At 39.4% G+C, this 16,567-nt stretch overlaps 1 protein-coding gene and 1 long non-coding RNA gene across 5 annotated transcripts in view; one reads left to right on the top strand and one right to left on the bottom strand.

The window, feature by feature from the left end:
• Window positions 1–16,567, top strand: part of RBMS2 (RNA binding motif single stranded interacting protein 2) — a 54,392-nt gene that overhangs the window by 15,609 nt on the left and 22,216 nt on the right. For all 4 annotated transcript variants that reach the window (XR_013764317.1, XM_079143244.1, XM_079143245.1 and 1 more), the window contains exon 2: window positions 11,959–12,122. Coding sequence is in view for 3 of the 4 variants with exons in the window: in XM_079143245.1 (XP_078999371.1) it covers window positions 11,959–12,122 (164 nt within the window). In the remaining variant the exon portion in view is untranslated. The remainder of the gene's footprint in view (window positions 1–11,958; window positions 12,123–16,567) is intronic.
• LOC306660717 lies at window positions 1,439–6,333 on the bottom strand. Its single transcript, XR_013763723.1, has 2 exons — window positions 2,356–6,333; window positions 1,439–2,204 (listed from the first exon to the last, which is right to left on the bottom strand). It is a non-coding gene; the product is annotated as an uncharacterized lncRNA (long non-coding RNA).

Genomic DNA, 16,567 nt, shown 5'->3' on the forward strand with positions numbered 1-16,567 from the left:
AAAAAAAAAGGAAGAAATCCTACAGTCTTCTAGGAGGAATTGGGCTAAAAAAATCACTGGGGATATTACTTAATCCCCAAGTCACCAGCTGTGCTTGGTGACTGTGAATACAGAGTCCCTTTGGTTCATCTTTCCCAAAAAATAAACTAGTTTCTTCTGGAGAGGATATAGAAATGTGTAGTGGTAACCTGACTGGTTAATACTTGTGACTTTTAGGTTAATATATGTGGTGCCTCCAATTTCTGAGTTTTTTTTTTTTTTTTTTTTTAGAATTTTAGAAAAGAATCACCTCCTTTTTTGTATTAGCTTTTAGATTTTTTGCTCTTCTAAATCATATATCATTTATTCATCTGATGTCTAGCCTTGAAAATGTTGGTGTCTGTTATCTGTTCTCCTGTTTTTGGAGGTTTATATATTTTTAAAAACTTTATAATAATTTAAATAGGATCTGGGAAACTTTAAGGATTCTGAATTGCCTACACATTCTTCATCCCCCTCCAATCTGGCATTTGTCCCCCTATTCCACTAAAATACGTATTTCTAAGTTGTTCAATCCAGTGGACTTTTTTCAGTTTTCATCTTATAAAACCTCTTGCTGGCATTGGTTAGAGTTATCTGTTGCCTGTTTTTGAAACAGCCCCTTTCCTTGGCCCTGGTAACACTATCCTCTTGGGTGTTGCCCTTTGGCCCTTGTCTTCTGGTTTCCTTATCAGTTACTCTGCTTAAGCTCTGAGTATTTAGAGTTCTTTAGTCTGCCGCCTCCTCCTCTTTTTTTTTTTTTTTTTTTTTTTTTTTTTAATATAGGGGATTGAACCCAGAGGTGCTTTACCACTGAGCTACATCCTTAGCTCTTTTTATTGTATTTTTTTTGAGATAGGATCTTGCTAAGTTGCTGAGGCAGGCCTTGAACTTGTGGTCCTCCTGCATTGGCCTCCTGAGTCACTGTGATTACTGGTGTGCACTACGAAGCTGAGCTCTTCCCTTCTCTCTATATTTACTTTCCTCCTAGATTTTACTTATTACTCTGCTAACAGATTTACACATTGTAATTGCTAGACTAGCTCTCACTTCTATGTATCCAGATGACTACTTGACATTTTCTCCTGGAAATCTCAGGTTACTCAAATTTAACATTTCCAAAACATAGCGTTTATTTTGTAATCCTCATACTGGCTCTTCCCTCATCTTTATGACATCAGTGAATGATACAACCACCATTCATGCAGTTACTCAAACCAAACACTATCCTTTCCTGGTACATCCAATCTATAAGCAAGTCCTACTGATTCTAACCATGATCAAGTCTTAAATCTTTGTACTGCTCTCCATCTTCACTGACATCTTTTTAGTTCTAGGATGTCATTGTCTCTTTTTTATTTATTTTTTTTAGTTGTTGCTAGATCTTTATTTTATTCTTTTATTTATATGTGGTGCTAAGAATCGAACCCAGTGCCTCACACATGCTAGGCAAGCACTCTACCACTGAGCCACAACTCCAGCCCCTGTCATTGTCTCTTGTGTGAATCCTGTCCCTCTGCATGCTGGGGATTGAACCCAGAGCCTTGTGCATGCCAGCTGCATCCTGTCCCCCTTTGTTAAATATAGTATAAACAACCTTAATTCCACCAACAGGCTAGTTATTACTTAAAGGGTACCACTGAATATAGCTATTCAGGAGTAAGCCTTAGCAAAGGTAGAGAAGAAGGGAAAAAATGAAGGAAGAAAGCAAAGGCGTATGGGAAAGGAAGACAACTAGAGGAAAGGGAAGTGAGGGGTTGCAGAGGGTTTTATCTAAGCCATGAGTCTTATTCCAGTCTAGTTTTCTTCCAATTTCTCATTCAAAGGATACCTTTATAGGTAAGTAGGTACCTGAGATTCTGCTTTATAAGTCTTGTCAAAGTTATTTTGTAACAAGGAAAAAGAAAAACAGCTATTTAATCTTAATATATTATCCTAAGAGAATAAAAATTTCCTTTTTTCTGTACTTTTTGTAGTCTAGTATATTACAGCTGTTATATAAATAGTATATCTTTATGTCATTATGGACACTGTACCCCTGTGAGGTTTCTTACATAATTTTCCATATCGTTGTCTAGGAACTGGATAGAATTTTCTTCTTTTCTGGAGGTCTTATCCCTTTGTTTGTAAAATTAACTAGTATTCAGGTCTCACTTTGGCAGCCAGTCTTAACTTCCAACCTCTGCCTCATTCTTTTTTTTGTTTTATAAAATTTTTTTAGATATTGATAGACCTTTATTTTATTCATTTTATTTGTATGTGGTGCTGAGAATCGAACCCAGTGCCTCACACATGCTAGTTGAGTGCTCTACCGCTGAGCCACAACCCCAGCCCTGCCCCATTCTTAAACTTAGTTAAATTAATGAGTTTTGCTAGGTGTGGTGGTGCCTGCCTGTAATTCCAGCAGTTTAGGAGGCTGAGGCAGGAGGATTGCAAGGTCAACACCAGCATCAGCAACTTAGTGAGACCCTAAGCAACTTAGTGAGACCCTGCCTCAAATAAGAAAAAAGGATTGGGGATGTAGCCAAGTGGTAACGTGCCCCTAGATTCAATCCCCAGAACCAAAAAACAAGTTTTAGTAGTCATGGAGATGCTTCTGGAAGATACATCTGAATGAATGCCCAAGGAGAATCCCAAACAAGTTCATTTCTAATTTGTATTGATTGGAAAACTACATTCATGAAATATCATTTGGCCAGTGAATTTGAGAAGTTTGGAGCCACCTTGGGTGTTGGGTCCATCCCTTAGGTTCTACACCAGGAGAGGAACTGTTCAGTTCCATGTATGGGATACAGCTGTCCAGGAGAAATCGGTGGACTGAGAGATGGCTATTATATTGAAGCCCAAAGTGCCATAAGAATGTTTGATGTAACCTGATAGAGTTGCTCACGAGAGTGTGCCTGACTTACATAGAAAGTATTGAAAACTTCCCCATTATGTTGTGTGGCAACAAAGTAGACATAAGAACAGGGAAGTAAAGGCAAAATCTATTGTCTTCCACCCAAAGAATCTTTAATACTCTAACCTTTCTGCCACAAGTAACTAGAATTTTGAAAACACCTCCCTCTGCCTCCCTAAAAAGCTCACTGGAGACCCTGGTTTGGAGGTTGTGTCATGCTTGCTTTTGTGCCGCCAGAGATTGTCAAGGTTCTAGCTTTGACAGCAAAATATGAGCGTGATTTAGAGGTTGCTCAGAAAACTGCTGTCCCAGATGCAGATGATGACTTGTGGGAAGATGAAGCTGGGTCCTGGTGTTGGAAGTCTGATTTTACAGGCAACTGTGCTATGACATCAGTGGAGCAGCGTGTATGCCACTTCATTAGGTAACTAAGCCCAACACGTGCTTCCTCTTTGGAATGCTGAAGGAAATGGATGGGCCTTGGAGTGAATCTGCCAGTTAAAAGAGTACCTTCATTTTTTAGACTTGCATGTTAGCTGTTTAGGAGCAGTTGTTTCCTTCTTGAGTTTCAAATATAAGACTGCTACATAAGCCAGGTGCAGTGGTATGTACCTTTATTCCCAGACATGGGAGACTGAGGCAGGGCCATCACTTGAACCTGAGTTTGAGACCAGCCTAGTGCACAGTGAGAACCTACCTCAAAAAACAAAGAAAAAAAAAAGCCATATATTCAGTGGTGAGTGGTAAAATCTTGTTTTCTACTGTCACTCCTCACTCCCATTCCTTTTTGTTTAGCATCAGAATAAAGTTTTTAAATATCTTAAAAATAAAAGGAAAGGTAATAAGTTCAATAAACTAGGTTAGCACTCTCCCAAGGATGAGTTCTGTTCACATTGTTCTTTTTTGTTTGTTTATTTGTTTCTTGCTAAGATTCTGAGGGTCTCACTAAATTGTTGACTGGTCTTGAACTTGCAATCTGTCAGCCTCAGCCTCCTCTGTTGCTGGGATTACAGGTGTGTGCCACCTTGCATGGCTTCAGATTGCTATTTTTTTGAGATTTAAAATATGTTAGGAATTTATTAGAAGAGTATAGGTCCAGGAATTAGGCTGTGTAGACTCAAGTGTCTTACTATTCTATCATAGTTTAAACAAATGTCTTAACAGATTTAGAAAATAATTTATGTGTGGTGGCGGTGGTGGGTTCTGGAAATTGAACCCAGGAATGCTTTACCACTGAGCTACATCCCTAGTAGCCCTTTTTATTTTTTATATTGAGACAGGGTCTCGCTAAGTTGCTTGGGGCCTCACTAAGACACTGAGGCTTACCTTGAATTTTGCAGTCCTCATGCCTCAGCCTCCTGAGTCACTGGGATAACAGACATGCACCACCACCCCAGCCCTGTTTTACTTTTTATTTTGAAACAGGCTTTCATCAAGTTGCTGAGGCCAACTTTCAACTTGTGATCTTTTGCCTGGGCCTCCCTGCTACCTGGGGTTAACAGGCCTGTGCCACCATGCCTTTGCCTTTCCTTCCCAGGTGGTATATCCTCTGAACGCACGCGGTCTACCAGCCAGGCTTAACAATGGAGGGTTAGGTAGTATATCCTAACACTCAGTGGGGAGTGTCCCAGCCATATTCTCCCAAAGCAGCCAGCTATTGTGATCAGATTTAATCTGTTTAACCTTCGAAGACCAAAGATCCTTTTTCTGTTTTAAAGATGTTATTAAACTTTTTGGTGAATGTATTCATTTCCTGGTATATATGAAGTATTGCCATACTGACATATACCCGTTAACTGATTACATTATTTGTTATTCCTGGGGCATGGTTGCATGCATGGGATTGTTCTATCTAAAACATGGTTCCTGAAAGGGCTATGCCCACCACACGGTTGCCTCAATATGTCATTCGGGGACTGTTGCTCTAGGGTCTATGTAAACATTAGTTAGTTAGTTTGTTTGTTTATTTTGTGGTGTTGGGGATCAAACCCAGGGTCTTGTGCACACAAACACACATTCTGCCACTGACCTTTTCCCTTAGCCCAGCATCATTCTTACGTAAGAGATTTTCCTCTAATTTCCCATCTGATTCACAATTCAGATGCCTTTGTTCTAAATGTTCTACCCTGAGTAGACATTACCTATTTCCAGGAACTTAGAACTGTTCTTTTTCCAGAAAGAAGAGAAACAAAGGATGTAGGGTCATGTAAAGGGCTGCTGTATGCGTTTACTTAGTTGTTTGCCCTGGTTTGGGTATTGCCAGTGTTTAGAATTTCTTTCACTTAGTTCTGCTTAACAAAAAGCAGAGTTATACAATGGAAGGAGTATTGAAATAAGTCTGAGCTTCAGTTTCCAAAATTTAAAAGGGGAATAGCACATCTCCTGTTCCACCTTATGGAGTTGTTGGGAAGATAAATGAAGTCATATTTGTGATAGGACTTATGGCCCTTGTTAAAGTGTTAGAAAGGCTGACCGGGCATGGTGACACACACCTGTAATCCCTTAGAGGCTTAGGAGTCAGGCAGGAGGATCATGAGTTCAAAGCCAGCCTCAGCAAAAAAGCAGGGTGCTAAGCAACAGTGAGACCGTGTCTCTAAATAAAATACAAAATAGGGCTGGGGATGTGGCTTAGTGGTCGAGTACCCCTGAGTTCAATCCCCAGTACTCCCCTCCTCCCCAAAAAAGTGACTGCTTATTTTATAGTCCCATCAGCAGTGTATGAGTGCTCCAATTTTTTCAGGTCCTCACCAGCACTTGTTATTATCTGTCTTTTTTATTATAGCCATCCTAGGAATCTGAAGTGATAATCTCTTGGAATTTTGTTTTGCATTCCCCTGATGGCTGTCCATTAAAAGCTTACAGTTGTATTGGGCAGGATAGCATAGGCCTATAATTCCTGTGTCTTGGAAGTCTGAGGCAAGAGAATTACAAATTTAAGGCCAGCCTGTGCAGTTTAGCAAAATTTAGTCAAGTCCATTTCAAAATAAAAAAATAATAATAAAAGGGGCTGGAAATGTAGCTCAATGGTAGAGCAGCCCTGGGTTCAATACCCAGTATTTAAAAAAAAAAAAAAAAGTTTACTGTCTTGCCCATCCTTTCAAGGTACAACCCAAACATTGTCTTTGAGAAACTTTTCTCTCAGAAATTAGTTGTTTCTTCTTCCATGCTCCTTTAAAAATATTGATCGATTAATTGATTGTGGTACTATGGATTGAACCCAGGGCCACTCTACCACTGGGCTATATCCCCAGCCCTTTTTAAAATTTTGTATTTGAGACAGAGTCTTGCTAAGTTGCTCAAGCTAGCCTCAAACTTGCAGTTCTCTTCTCTCAGTCTCCCAAATTTCTGGGATTACAGGTGTGTGCCACCACACCTGGTCTCTCTTTCATGCTCTTATACCATTTTTCTTGGGTCCCCATAACACATATATTTCATTCTGTTAGTCCCTTCCTTCCTTCCTTCCTTCCTTCCTTCCTTCCTTCCTTCCTTCCTTCCTTCCTTCCTTCCTTCCCTCCCTCCCTCCCTCCCTCCCTCCCTCCCTCCCTCCCTTTTTGGTACTGAGGATTTAACCCAGGGTTGCTTTACCACTGAGATACATCTCTGGCCCCACTAAATTACTGAGGCTGGCCTCAAACTTTTAATTCTCTTCTCTCAGCCTCCCAAGCTGCTGGGAATACAGGCATGTACCACCATGCCTGGCTCATTCTACTTATTTTCTAGATTGTAAACCCTCCTTAATGATTCTTTGTTGGAGTGTATTTAAATTTATTGTGAAATCTTTCACCCATACTCTTATTCATCTGTGAGTCCTCACAGCAAAAAGTTCTTACATGTAATTGCAATTCAAATATTTATTGAATGACTGAAATAGTGCAAAGAATCTCATGAGCAATTAATTATTAAGAGGTCTGTAACTTCTGAGAAAGTGGACTTTCTCATATTAGGAGATATTATAACTTGAAACTCATGCAAAGATCTATCTTCATATCATATGCCCTAGAGGCTACTGGCTTCAAGAAATGTCTGTGGCGCCTCCTTGTCCAGGTTGTGGTGGAAAGCCTGATGTCAAGTCACTGGATTGTGTATCTGTGAGACATTTTTAGGGACTTTTTTTTTTTTTTTTTTCCGTGCTGGAAATTGAACCCAGGGCCTTGTGCTTGTGAGGCATGCACTCTACCAACTGAGCTACATCCCCAGCCCCTTACAGACTTATTAATATGTAATTAGCAAATTTTCTAAGCTTATTTCACTCATTTGAACAAACACCTATACCTACTACATGCTAAGCACTTATAGAAACTAGCTACCAAATGTGGAGAGGATTTTCTCCTGCTCTGGTGGTTGATAATAAAGTTAAAGGCCCAGGGTGGGGATAATTTTGATGGCAAATGAATGGATACAGGGTTTGTGAATATTAATCCAACATAGCCTTTAAGAAATGATAATTGCATCATATTTTCCCCTCCTCCAGTAAGAGCACCTCCACGCCCTGGATGGTCACACGTACTACCTCTTTCTCTCTTACATGTGTAGGTAAACATGATTGGCTTACATGGTCTTTCTCTCCAAATATTTTCTTTTGGGAAGTCAGACAAGCTTTACTTAGCAACTTTCTCAACCTCCCCCCCCCCCCCAATTTAGTTCTCTTAATCAGACCTTCAAAGTAAATTTTTTCCTACCATTTTTCTTTGATGTCAGACCTATGCAAGCAATTTTGGAAGGTGCTGGGGAATAGCAAGAGATAAATTTTTCCCTTTCTGAACTATATCCTATTTGCTATGAATTTTTCTTGCCTTGTAACAAATTTTTGACCAAGTCATTTTTTTAGATTAGAGCTAAGACCATCATATTAAAACTTTTTTGGGGGATGGGGATATTGGAAACTTAATACAGTGACACTTTACTACTGAGCTACATCCCCAGCCTTTTTTTTTTTTAAAGAGCATTTTATTTTTTATAATAAACTCTTAAATATTTTTATTAGTTGTCAGTGAACATTTATTTTTAATTAATTTATTTATTTGTGGTTCTGGGGATTGAACCCAGGGCCTCACACTTGCTAGAGAAATGCTCTACAACTGAGCCACAACCCATATCTTATTGAATGATTTCCAGCTGTGATCTCCTTATTCTGAACTCAGGAACCATGATTAAAATTTACATCACAATCATCTTGATTGTATTTTATTTTATATTTTTGTGTACCGGGGATTGAACTCACGGGCACTAGACTACTGAGCCACATTCCCAGCCCCATTTTGTATTTTATTTTAGAGACCATCTCACTGAGTTGCTTAGAGGCTCACTTTTTTGCTGAGGCTGGTTTTATATCCTGCTGGTTTTACAGCCTACCAAGCTGCTGGGATTACAGGCATGCTCCACCACACCCAACACTGACTTTTTTTTTTTTTTTTTTGGTGCTGAGAATCGAACCCACGGCCTTATGCTTGCAGGGCAAGCACTTTACTGACTGAGCTATATCCCCAGCTCCCAGCATTGACTATTTTAAATGTGAGGTGCAGTCATACGATAATAGAGTAGAAGGGGCACAGTTTACTAGATTTGGATTATCGCAAATCTAGTAATTCAATGGAAATTTCAAAGTGATCTATATTTTTTTTGTATTGAAAATTGAACCCAGGGGCATTTTACCACTGAACCACATCCCTGACCCTTTTTATGTTTTCTTTTGAGACAGGGTCTTGCTAAGTTGCTGAGCCTGGCTTTAAACTTGCAATCCTCCTGTCTCAGAGTCCCTGGGATTACATTTATGCACCACCTGTCCATCTTTTTTTTTTTTTTTTTTTTTTTTTTTACAGACTGCATTTTGATTCATAGGGTACAACTTTTCATTTCTATGGTTGTACATAATGTAGATTCACACCATTCAGGTAATCATACATACACGTAGGATAATACTGTCTGTATCATTCTACTATCTTTCTGTCCTCCAACCCCTTCCACCCCATTTTCCTCTACAATCCAAAGTTCCTTCATTCTTCTCTTCCCCCTGCCACCGCCCTTCGTTATATATTGGTATGCACTTATCAGAGAAAACATTCGACCTTTTGTTTTTTGGGCTTGGCCTATTTCACTTAGCATAATATTTTCCAACTTCATCCATTTGCCAGCAAATGCCATAATTTTATTCTTCTTTATGACTGAGTAATATTCCATTGTGTATATATACCACAATTTCTTTATCTATTTGTCAATTGAAGGGCATCTAGGTCGGTTCCACAATCTTGCTATTGTGAATTGAGCTTCTGTGAACATTGATGTGGCTGCATCACTATAGTATGCTGATTTTAAGTCCTTTGTGTATAAACAGAGGAGTGGGATAGCTGGGTCAAATGGTAGGTCCATTCCACGCTTTCTGAGAAATCTCCATACTGCTTTCCAGAGTGGCTGCACCAATTTGCAACTCCACCAGCAATGTATGAATGTGCCTTTTCCCCCACATCCACACCAACACTTATTATTGCTTGTGTTCTTGATAATAGCCATTCTAATTGGAGTTAGATGAAATCTTAGGGTGGTTTTAATTTGCATTTCTCTAATTACTAGGGATGATGAGCACTTTTTCATATATTTGTTGATCATCTGTGAAGTGTCTGCCCATTTCCTTAGCCCATTTATTGATTGGGTTCTTTGTATTTTGGGTGTAAAGTTTTTTAAGTTCTTTATAAATTGTGAAGATGAGTGCTCTGTCTGAAGTGTGTGTGGAAAAGATTTTCTCCCACTCTGTAGGCTCTCTTTTCACACTACTGATTGTTCCCTGTGCTGAGAAAAAACTTTTTAGTTTGAATCTATCCCATTTATTGATTACTTTTATTTCTTGCGCTATGGGGGTCTTGTTAAGGTAGTTTGGTCCTAAGCCAATGTGATTGAGATTCGAGCCTACTTTTTCTTCTATTTGGTGAAGGGTCTAATTCCTAGATCCTTGATCCATTTTGAGTTGAGTTTTGTACAGAGTGAGAGATAGGGGTTTAATTTCATTTTACTGCATATGGATTTCCAGTTTTGCCAGCACCATTTGTTGAAGAGGCTATCTTTTCTCCATTGTAAGTTTTTGGCACCTTTGTCTAGTATGAGATTACTGTATTTATGTGGGTATGTCTCCATGTCTTCTTTCTTATACCATTGGTCTACCTATTTTGGTGCCAGTACCATGCCGTTTTTGTTACTATTGCTCTATAGTAGAGTTTAAGGTCTGGTATGTGATACACTGGTCCATCTTAAAGTGATTCTTAAAGTACTGCTATTTCTCGTACTGGCAGAAGGATGTTAAAATTTATTTGCTCTATTTTGTCCTATTGTCTTAAAGCTACTTATAGTTCAGTGGTAGAGCACTTGCGTAACATGCATGAGACCCTGGGATTGATCCTCAGCACCTCAATAAATAAACAAATAAACAAACTTAAGTTACTTAAAACCATGCATGTACTTTACACACTGCTCTGTCCTTATTGACCACGCTGTGTGACTATCATTACAGAAGAATAATACATACTCCTGGCATAGAGTGTTCTGTGTGGGAGATCAGAATATAAGTGCTGGCAAAGAGAAGACAGGGATAGGAAATATAAAGAGTGTGTTAAGAGGTACAGTAGGATCATGAGTCTTTTAACCATCTCAGAATATGGTATTAGGTTTCTTCATCTCTGCTGAAATATAAGAGCTAAAGAGTAAACTGTGTAAATAGATGCACATTTGTGATTGTGTATAGTGATAAAGATGGGAACTACCCATTTCTACACATTTTAGTCTGAGCAAAGATTTTTAAGAATCAGAGGTATGAAATGTAAGAGGCACACTTCGCATTAATTAAGATTCTATTGTGGACTCCCTTTCTTTGATATTGGTGTTTCTCTTTTTCTTCTTTCTTTACTATCCCAATCCTTACCACTATCTTTGGAAAAGGGAGGGAATCTGGAGATGAAGTTAGTATTCATCTCCAGGATGCTAATTACTCTAGGTAAGTAATACCAAATAGGTTTGTACTGTAAAGTACTTGAAGCCAAAGGAGAACTAAGAGTATGAATGTGATATCGAAAAATGCACTACGTTATAGGTAATTATGCAAATTTAGGCAGAGTATTAGTGATCAAACATAAATGTAAATGCTAAAAGCCTGATTAGAGAATAGGGATATAAAATGTACCATGACAGAAGGGACCCATGTTTCAGCCAATGTGGCATTTCGATTCCAACAAAAGTGCTTAGAGAATGTAGCAGGTTCTGGTTGCCTGTCTTGGTATCTTTTGTGAAAAATTAGAGATGTTTCATTCCGAATCCCAAATTTCCTTGAACATAATATATATATAATTTTCATTCATTTGAACTTTGTAAAAATTCTAACTTTTGATTAAATCACTGTTAGTGTCACAAATCTTATTTTACTGACTTATATGATAATTAATTTCCTCTTACTGTCCAAGTTTAAAATAATTTTCAAGTTCCTGAGGGTATTTTGCAGTTCTTGTTTTTTATTTTGTGAATAATCTGTTTACTTATACCCTTCGTGATTTGATAAATGTTTATTTCCCCATCTTTTTTTTGGTTCCAGGGATTGAACCCAGGGGTGCTTAAGCAGTGAGCCACATCTCCAGCCTTTTTTTACTTTTTTATTTCAAGACAAGGTCTTGCTAAGTTACCTAGGACTTCACTTCTCTCCCCTTTTTTTTAATGGAACCTAGATGTTATTAGTGTGGTCTCATTGCACATGTACTTAAGAGGTCAACATTAATCATGTTCTGCAACATTTGTATGATAAAAGCATCCCACTATTACATATACCTTTAATAGGCTTCTTTTAGCCTATTATTATTCCTGGCAGATAGGTAGAACAAGTATATAGTTTCTTATTTTATGGTAAAGGAATTCCTGTAGTTTTAAATTATTTTTTCATTTTCCTGTTGGGTTCATTACTGTTAGTGTTTAGAATCATTTTTTCCCCCCGGGGAGCCAGGATCTTACTCCATCTCCAACATCTCAACATACTGTCCTTCTGACCTTTTGTTCCTCGTATCTCCCTGCAGCCCTATGTGTCACTGGCTCAGCAGATGGCACCACCCAGTCCGAGCAACAGCACCCCTAACAGCAATGGGAGCAGTGGGAATGACCAGCTGAGCAAAACCAACCTGTACATCCGAGGACTGCAGCCAGGCACTACTGACCAGGACCTCGTCACGCTGTGTCAGCCGTAAGTTGTGGTATAAGTGGATAGGTTCCAGGGGACAGTACAAATTTGGTGATACTGGCTTTTTGCCAGATTTCCTCATCCTGAAATGCAGTAATATTGTGTTCTTCCCAGTAGTCACATGGTGTCTCAGGATCCCCTCTTTTTTGGGGGGGGTACTGGGGGTTGAACTTGGGCTTCCTCCTTACCACTGAGTTATGGCCACAGTCCTTTTTATTCTTTATTTTGAGACAGGGTCTCACTAAGTTGTTGAGGCTGGCCTCAAAATTACAAACCGTCTGCAATTACAAGTCTCTGGGATCATAAGATGCACCACTGTGCCTGGCTCAGCATTGCCCCTTAAGAAGTTTTTCCTGTTGCTGGTTTATAAAACGTTTATGTATTTCTCCGAGGGAAGCCAGGATGGGGCTGGCCTTTGAAGCCTGGTATCCAACTTTGTTTCCAATATCTTCTCTGAACCAATAGGCGTAATGGAAAACTTGCTGTCCTTGCACCTTGACCATAGAAATGCTCAGCATCTCTATAGATATTGATTAGAAGGCAACAAAACCTGGCAGCAAAGACAGAAGGAAGTGGGATTAACTAATTTTATTATACACTTTGAAAAGTTTCTGCTGCTGGCGATGTTCCTAGTGAATTAGATGCACTTTCATATTAATGAACAAAGAAGGTGGAGAAGGAGCCTGTCACTCTCATCTAACCTAAGAAGAACCTTCGAATCATAGGTTAACTACCTTGGAATTGCCTAGTAAGGAATGCTGGAAAAAACGGAAGAGTACTGAGATACCCAGCTCAGTTTCATTTGGCAGGAAAGCATGTTTTTCAGATACCATGTCAGAAGGAAAGATTAGAGGAAGAAGTCTGGGAGTGGATGGAGAGAGTCAAAGAATGGAATTTGGGTAATGAATGGTGGAAAGAGGTAGAAATAAGAACTGTGTACATAGTCTATCTTTTATAACTCCTTATTGAAATATAACAAGCAAGCAGAAAAGTAAACAAATCAAAAGTATATATAGTAAGGTGAATTTTCACAAAGGGAACACAAACTTGGAGCAGTCCTTTATACCCAGCTCAAGAGACAGAACAGTACCAACTCTTCAGAACTCCACCTTCCATGATACCCCTGCAAAGTATCACTGTTTGGCTTCCACTTTACTGTTTTTTTTTTTGTTGTTGTTTTTGTTTTTGGTACTAGGAATTAAATCCAGGACCTTGCACGGGCTGGGCAAGCTCTCTACCATGAGTCACATCCCCAGCTCTTTTTTCTTTTTTTCCTTTTCTTTCTTTCGTTTTTTAAAAAAATTGAGACAGAGCCTTGCTAAACTGCCCAGGCTGGTCCACAAACCTGTGATCCTCTTGCCTCAGCCTCCCAAGCAACTGGGATTACGGTCATGTAACACTGTACAAGGCCAAAACTTTATTTTTATTGCTTATATATTTTCGTCAAAGGAATATAGTTAGTTATTCCACTGTTAGTTAGTTATTCTACTGTTGCCGGACATTCGAGTTGTTTCCAGTTTGTAACTATTATCAGTATAGTGTGCTGTGAACTTATACCTATTTTTTGGTGCAAGTGAATAATGCTTTCATGTTGGGTATATACCCTAGGAATAACTTTGCTGGGTCACAGGATATACTTCTATGCAGATTTTGTAGATGACTACTAAATAATTTTCCGAAGTGCTTTAACTAATTATTGGAGTTGTGTAAGTTCCAGCTACTCCAAATCCTGGAGAGGAGAGGTAGAATAGCTTTTGTTCTCCAAGATGTAGTTGTTCAAGGCATTCTAAGTGCTTTATAAATCCCTTTCTCTTCTGAAGTTGTGACTGGGTCCAGGCAGATCATGTGGATTTTTATTAGTTCCTGGCCACACACAAATTCCATCTCTAAAGGCTAGGTATGTATGTGTGTGTGTGTATTTATATATGTGTGCATATATGTGTGTGTGTGTGTGTGTATCTGGCCCTTCCCTTATGTCAGTTTACCTTGATAGAAAAGTATGTAAGTGGGACGTAGAGGACTTAGTCTAGGACTAGTACTTTTTGTGGGGAGGTGGGAATGGACAAAAGTGTTGGTTATGAGGAAAGAATATTATTATCAATCTACGTCCTTTTTTCTCCATTCTTTATTTCTTGTACTAAATATAATGTGCTACAAAAAACCCTTTCACAGCACAAGACAGAGAAGAAACTCAATTTGATTTTTTTATACTTTCAGACTTTGATCTGAACAATGTCTGAAGGGATGAAAAGTCAGGGTCGGCATGTAGGATGGAAGTGAAGAGCCCAGGAGAAGGAGGAGGAGGAGGGAGACTGAGAAGGGCAGGTGGTGTTCTGGCGGGTGGGAGAGCAGAGTCCAGCCTTTTTAGGAAGGGTGTTTCTCATGCGCAGAAGGACTTCCTGCCTTTGTCCCAGTGGTCTCTTCCTGGGTTGTGGAGGAAATAAATGTTGCTGGGTCCTAAACTCTGGTGTGCCGGAAGGAGAGGCGTGGTCTGGGACTGGAGCTTCTGGTTCTCTTGGAGGGGCTCCTTCTGAGGAGGAAGCAGCAGTGACCCAGCTGTTGCCAGCTGCAGTGGAAATTCTGAGCTCAGAGTCTCAGGCTGCTAGACCACAGCAAACTCCACCCTGGGGCCTTGATAGGGATAGCAGCGGGTGTCCTCTGGCCTAGAGTCAGACTTCTCAAGAGTCTCTCCTCTTGCTTGAATTAGGGAAAGAATCCAAGAATGTGGCCTGAAGAGCTAGGGTGGCTACATCCATGCCCACCCCTCATTTTATGCATTTTCCCAGCCTCCAGGGCATTTTTGGCTTATTCTATCTGACCCTTTGGGTCACAGAAGTTCCACGAAAAAAGTCAGTGAGAGGCCACCAAGGAGTGAAAACAAAAAAATCAATCGGATATGTTCTTCAGGGATAAGAAGAGAGATGGAAAGTAATACTCGTTTGGGTATCCGTCTCAAATTCAGTGCCTGCCAACTGTTTCCAGTTAGCTCTTGTACTTCTGACTTTGTTAGTGATTTTTGTTCTAAGCCTTTAATATTTTCACCTCCTTGGAGTAGAAGGTAGAGGTCATTTTTTTCTAGCAGAACACCTCTCATACAATTCCTGATCTGTGAACCTGTTAGCACTCAAGTTTTGGGAGCTTCATGTGACTCTGCTGCCAAAGAAGAATTTTCAGAAAGTTGAATAACATGACTCTTATACATATATATAACATATGTCAAAGATTTACTTAACTCATTAATGAGGGAACCAGCAAGAGTAAAAAATGGGTTTAAAGAACATTTGAGTCAGGTGCAGTGGCGCCCGCCTGTAATCCTAGCCATTCAGGAGGCTGAGACAGGAGATCCCAAGTTTGAGGCTAGACTTGGGCAACTTTATGAGACCTTTTCTCAAAATAAAATTTAAAAAGTCTGGGGATGCAGCTCAGTGGTAAGGCACCCCTGGGTTCAGTCCCCAGTATGACAAAGCATACAAACAATAAAAAAGAAAATGATCATTTGAAGAACGATTTATTGGCACTAAAGAAAGAATGGCGGAATAGAATTTGTCAGTTAGATACAGAACTGGTTCCTGTCCTACCAGATAGTAAAACCAGGAACCTTTGAGATTATCTTTTCTTTCTCTCTTTCTGTCATCATGGTGGGGATCCAAACCCAGGGCCTTGCACATGCTAGACAAATACTCTACCACTATGCTACACCTCCTGTCTAGATTATCTTTTCTACTGGACAGAAGCAATTTGCATTTGTAGTAGACAGAAATCTAAAAGTTAATGTGTATTTCCACTAGGTCTGGACCCTAATCAGAAGTAAATAATTAGTCAAAGAAATATTCTGCTAGATAATGAAATTCTCTTTGAATGAGCCTTTTGGACAGTGTTTTCAAATAACATTAAAAGGATATGCAGTCTTCCTTTTGCCTTATCTCCAAGTTTTAGATGACTTTTTTTTGTGTGTGTTTGTGGGTGTAATACTGGAGATTGGAACCAGAGACTGCTACCACGAGCTTCATTCCCAGCCCTTCTTATTTTAATTTTGAGGCAAGGTCTCGCTAAGGTGTCCAGTCTGGCCTTGAACCTGTGATCCTCCTGCCTCAGCTTCCTGAGTCACTGGGATTACAGGCATTTGCCATTATGCCCATCTTCACATGACTTTCTTTGTACTGCTATTACACCTGGTCTTGTTCCTACTCCCTTCCCTAATACACTCAAATCTCTCTCTCTCTCTTTTTTTTTTTTCTCTTTTTACATTTTTTATTGGTGCATTATAGTGGTACATATTGATGGGTACACTCAAATCTTGACAAGGAAAAAAGGAAGTCTTAGGATGTGGTAAGACAGGAGAGAGCCATTTGTGATAGGTTAAACTTGATGTCTCTTGAATATTACAACAATAGTAATAGTACTTAAGATTTTTTAAGTGCTTTCCATGTGGTAGACATTAGTGCTTT

This window comes from Sciurus vulgaris (assembly GCF_902686455.1).
Source record: "Sciurus vulgaris genome assembly, chromosome: 5".
Classification (NCBI taxonomy): domain Eukaryota; kingdom Metazoa; phylum Chordata; class Mammalia; order Rodentia; family Sciuridae; genus Sciurus; species Sciurus vulgaris.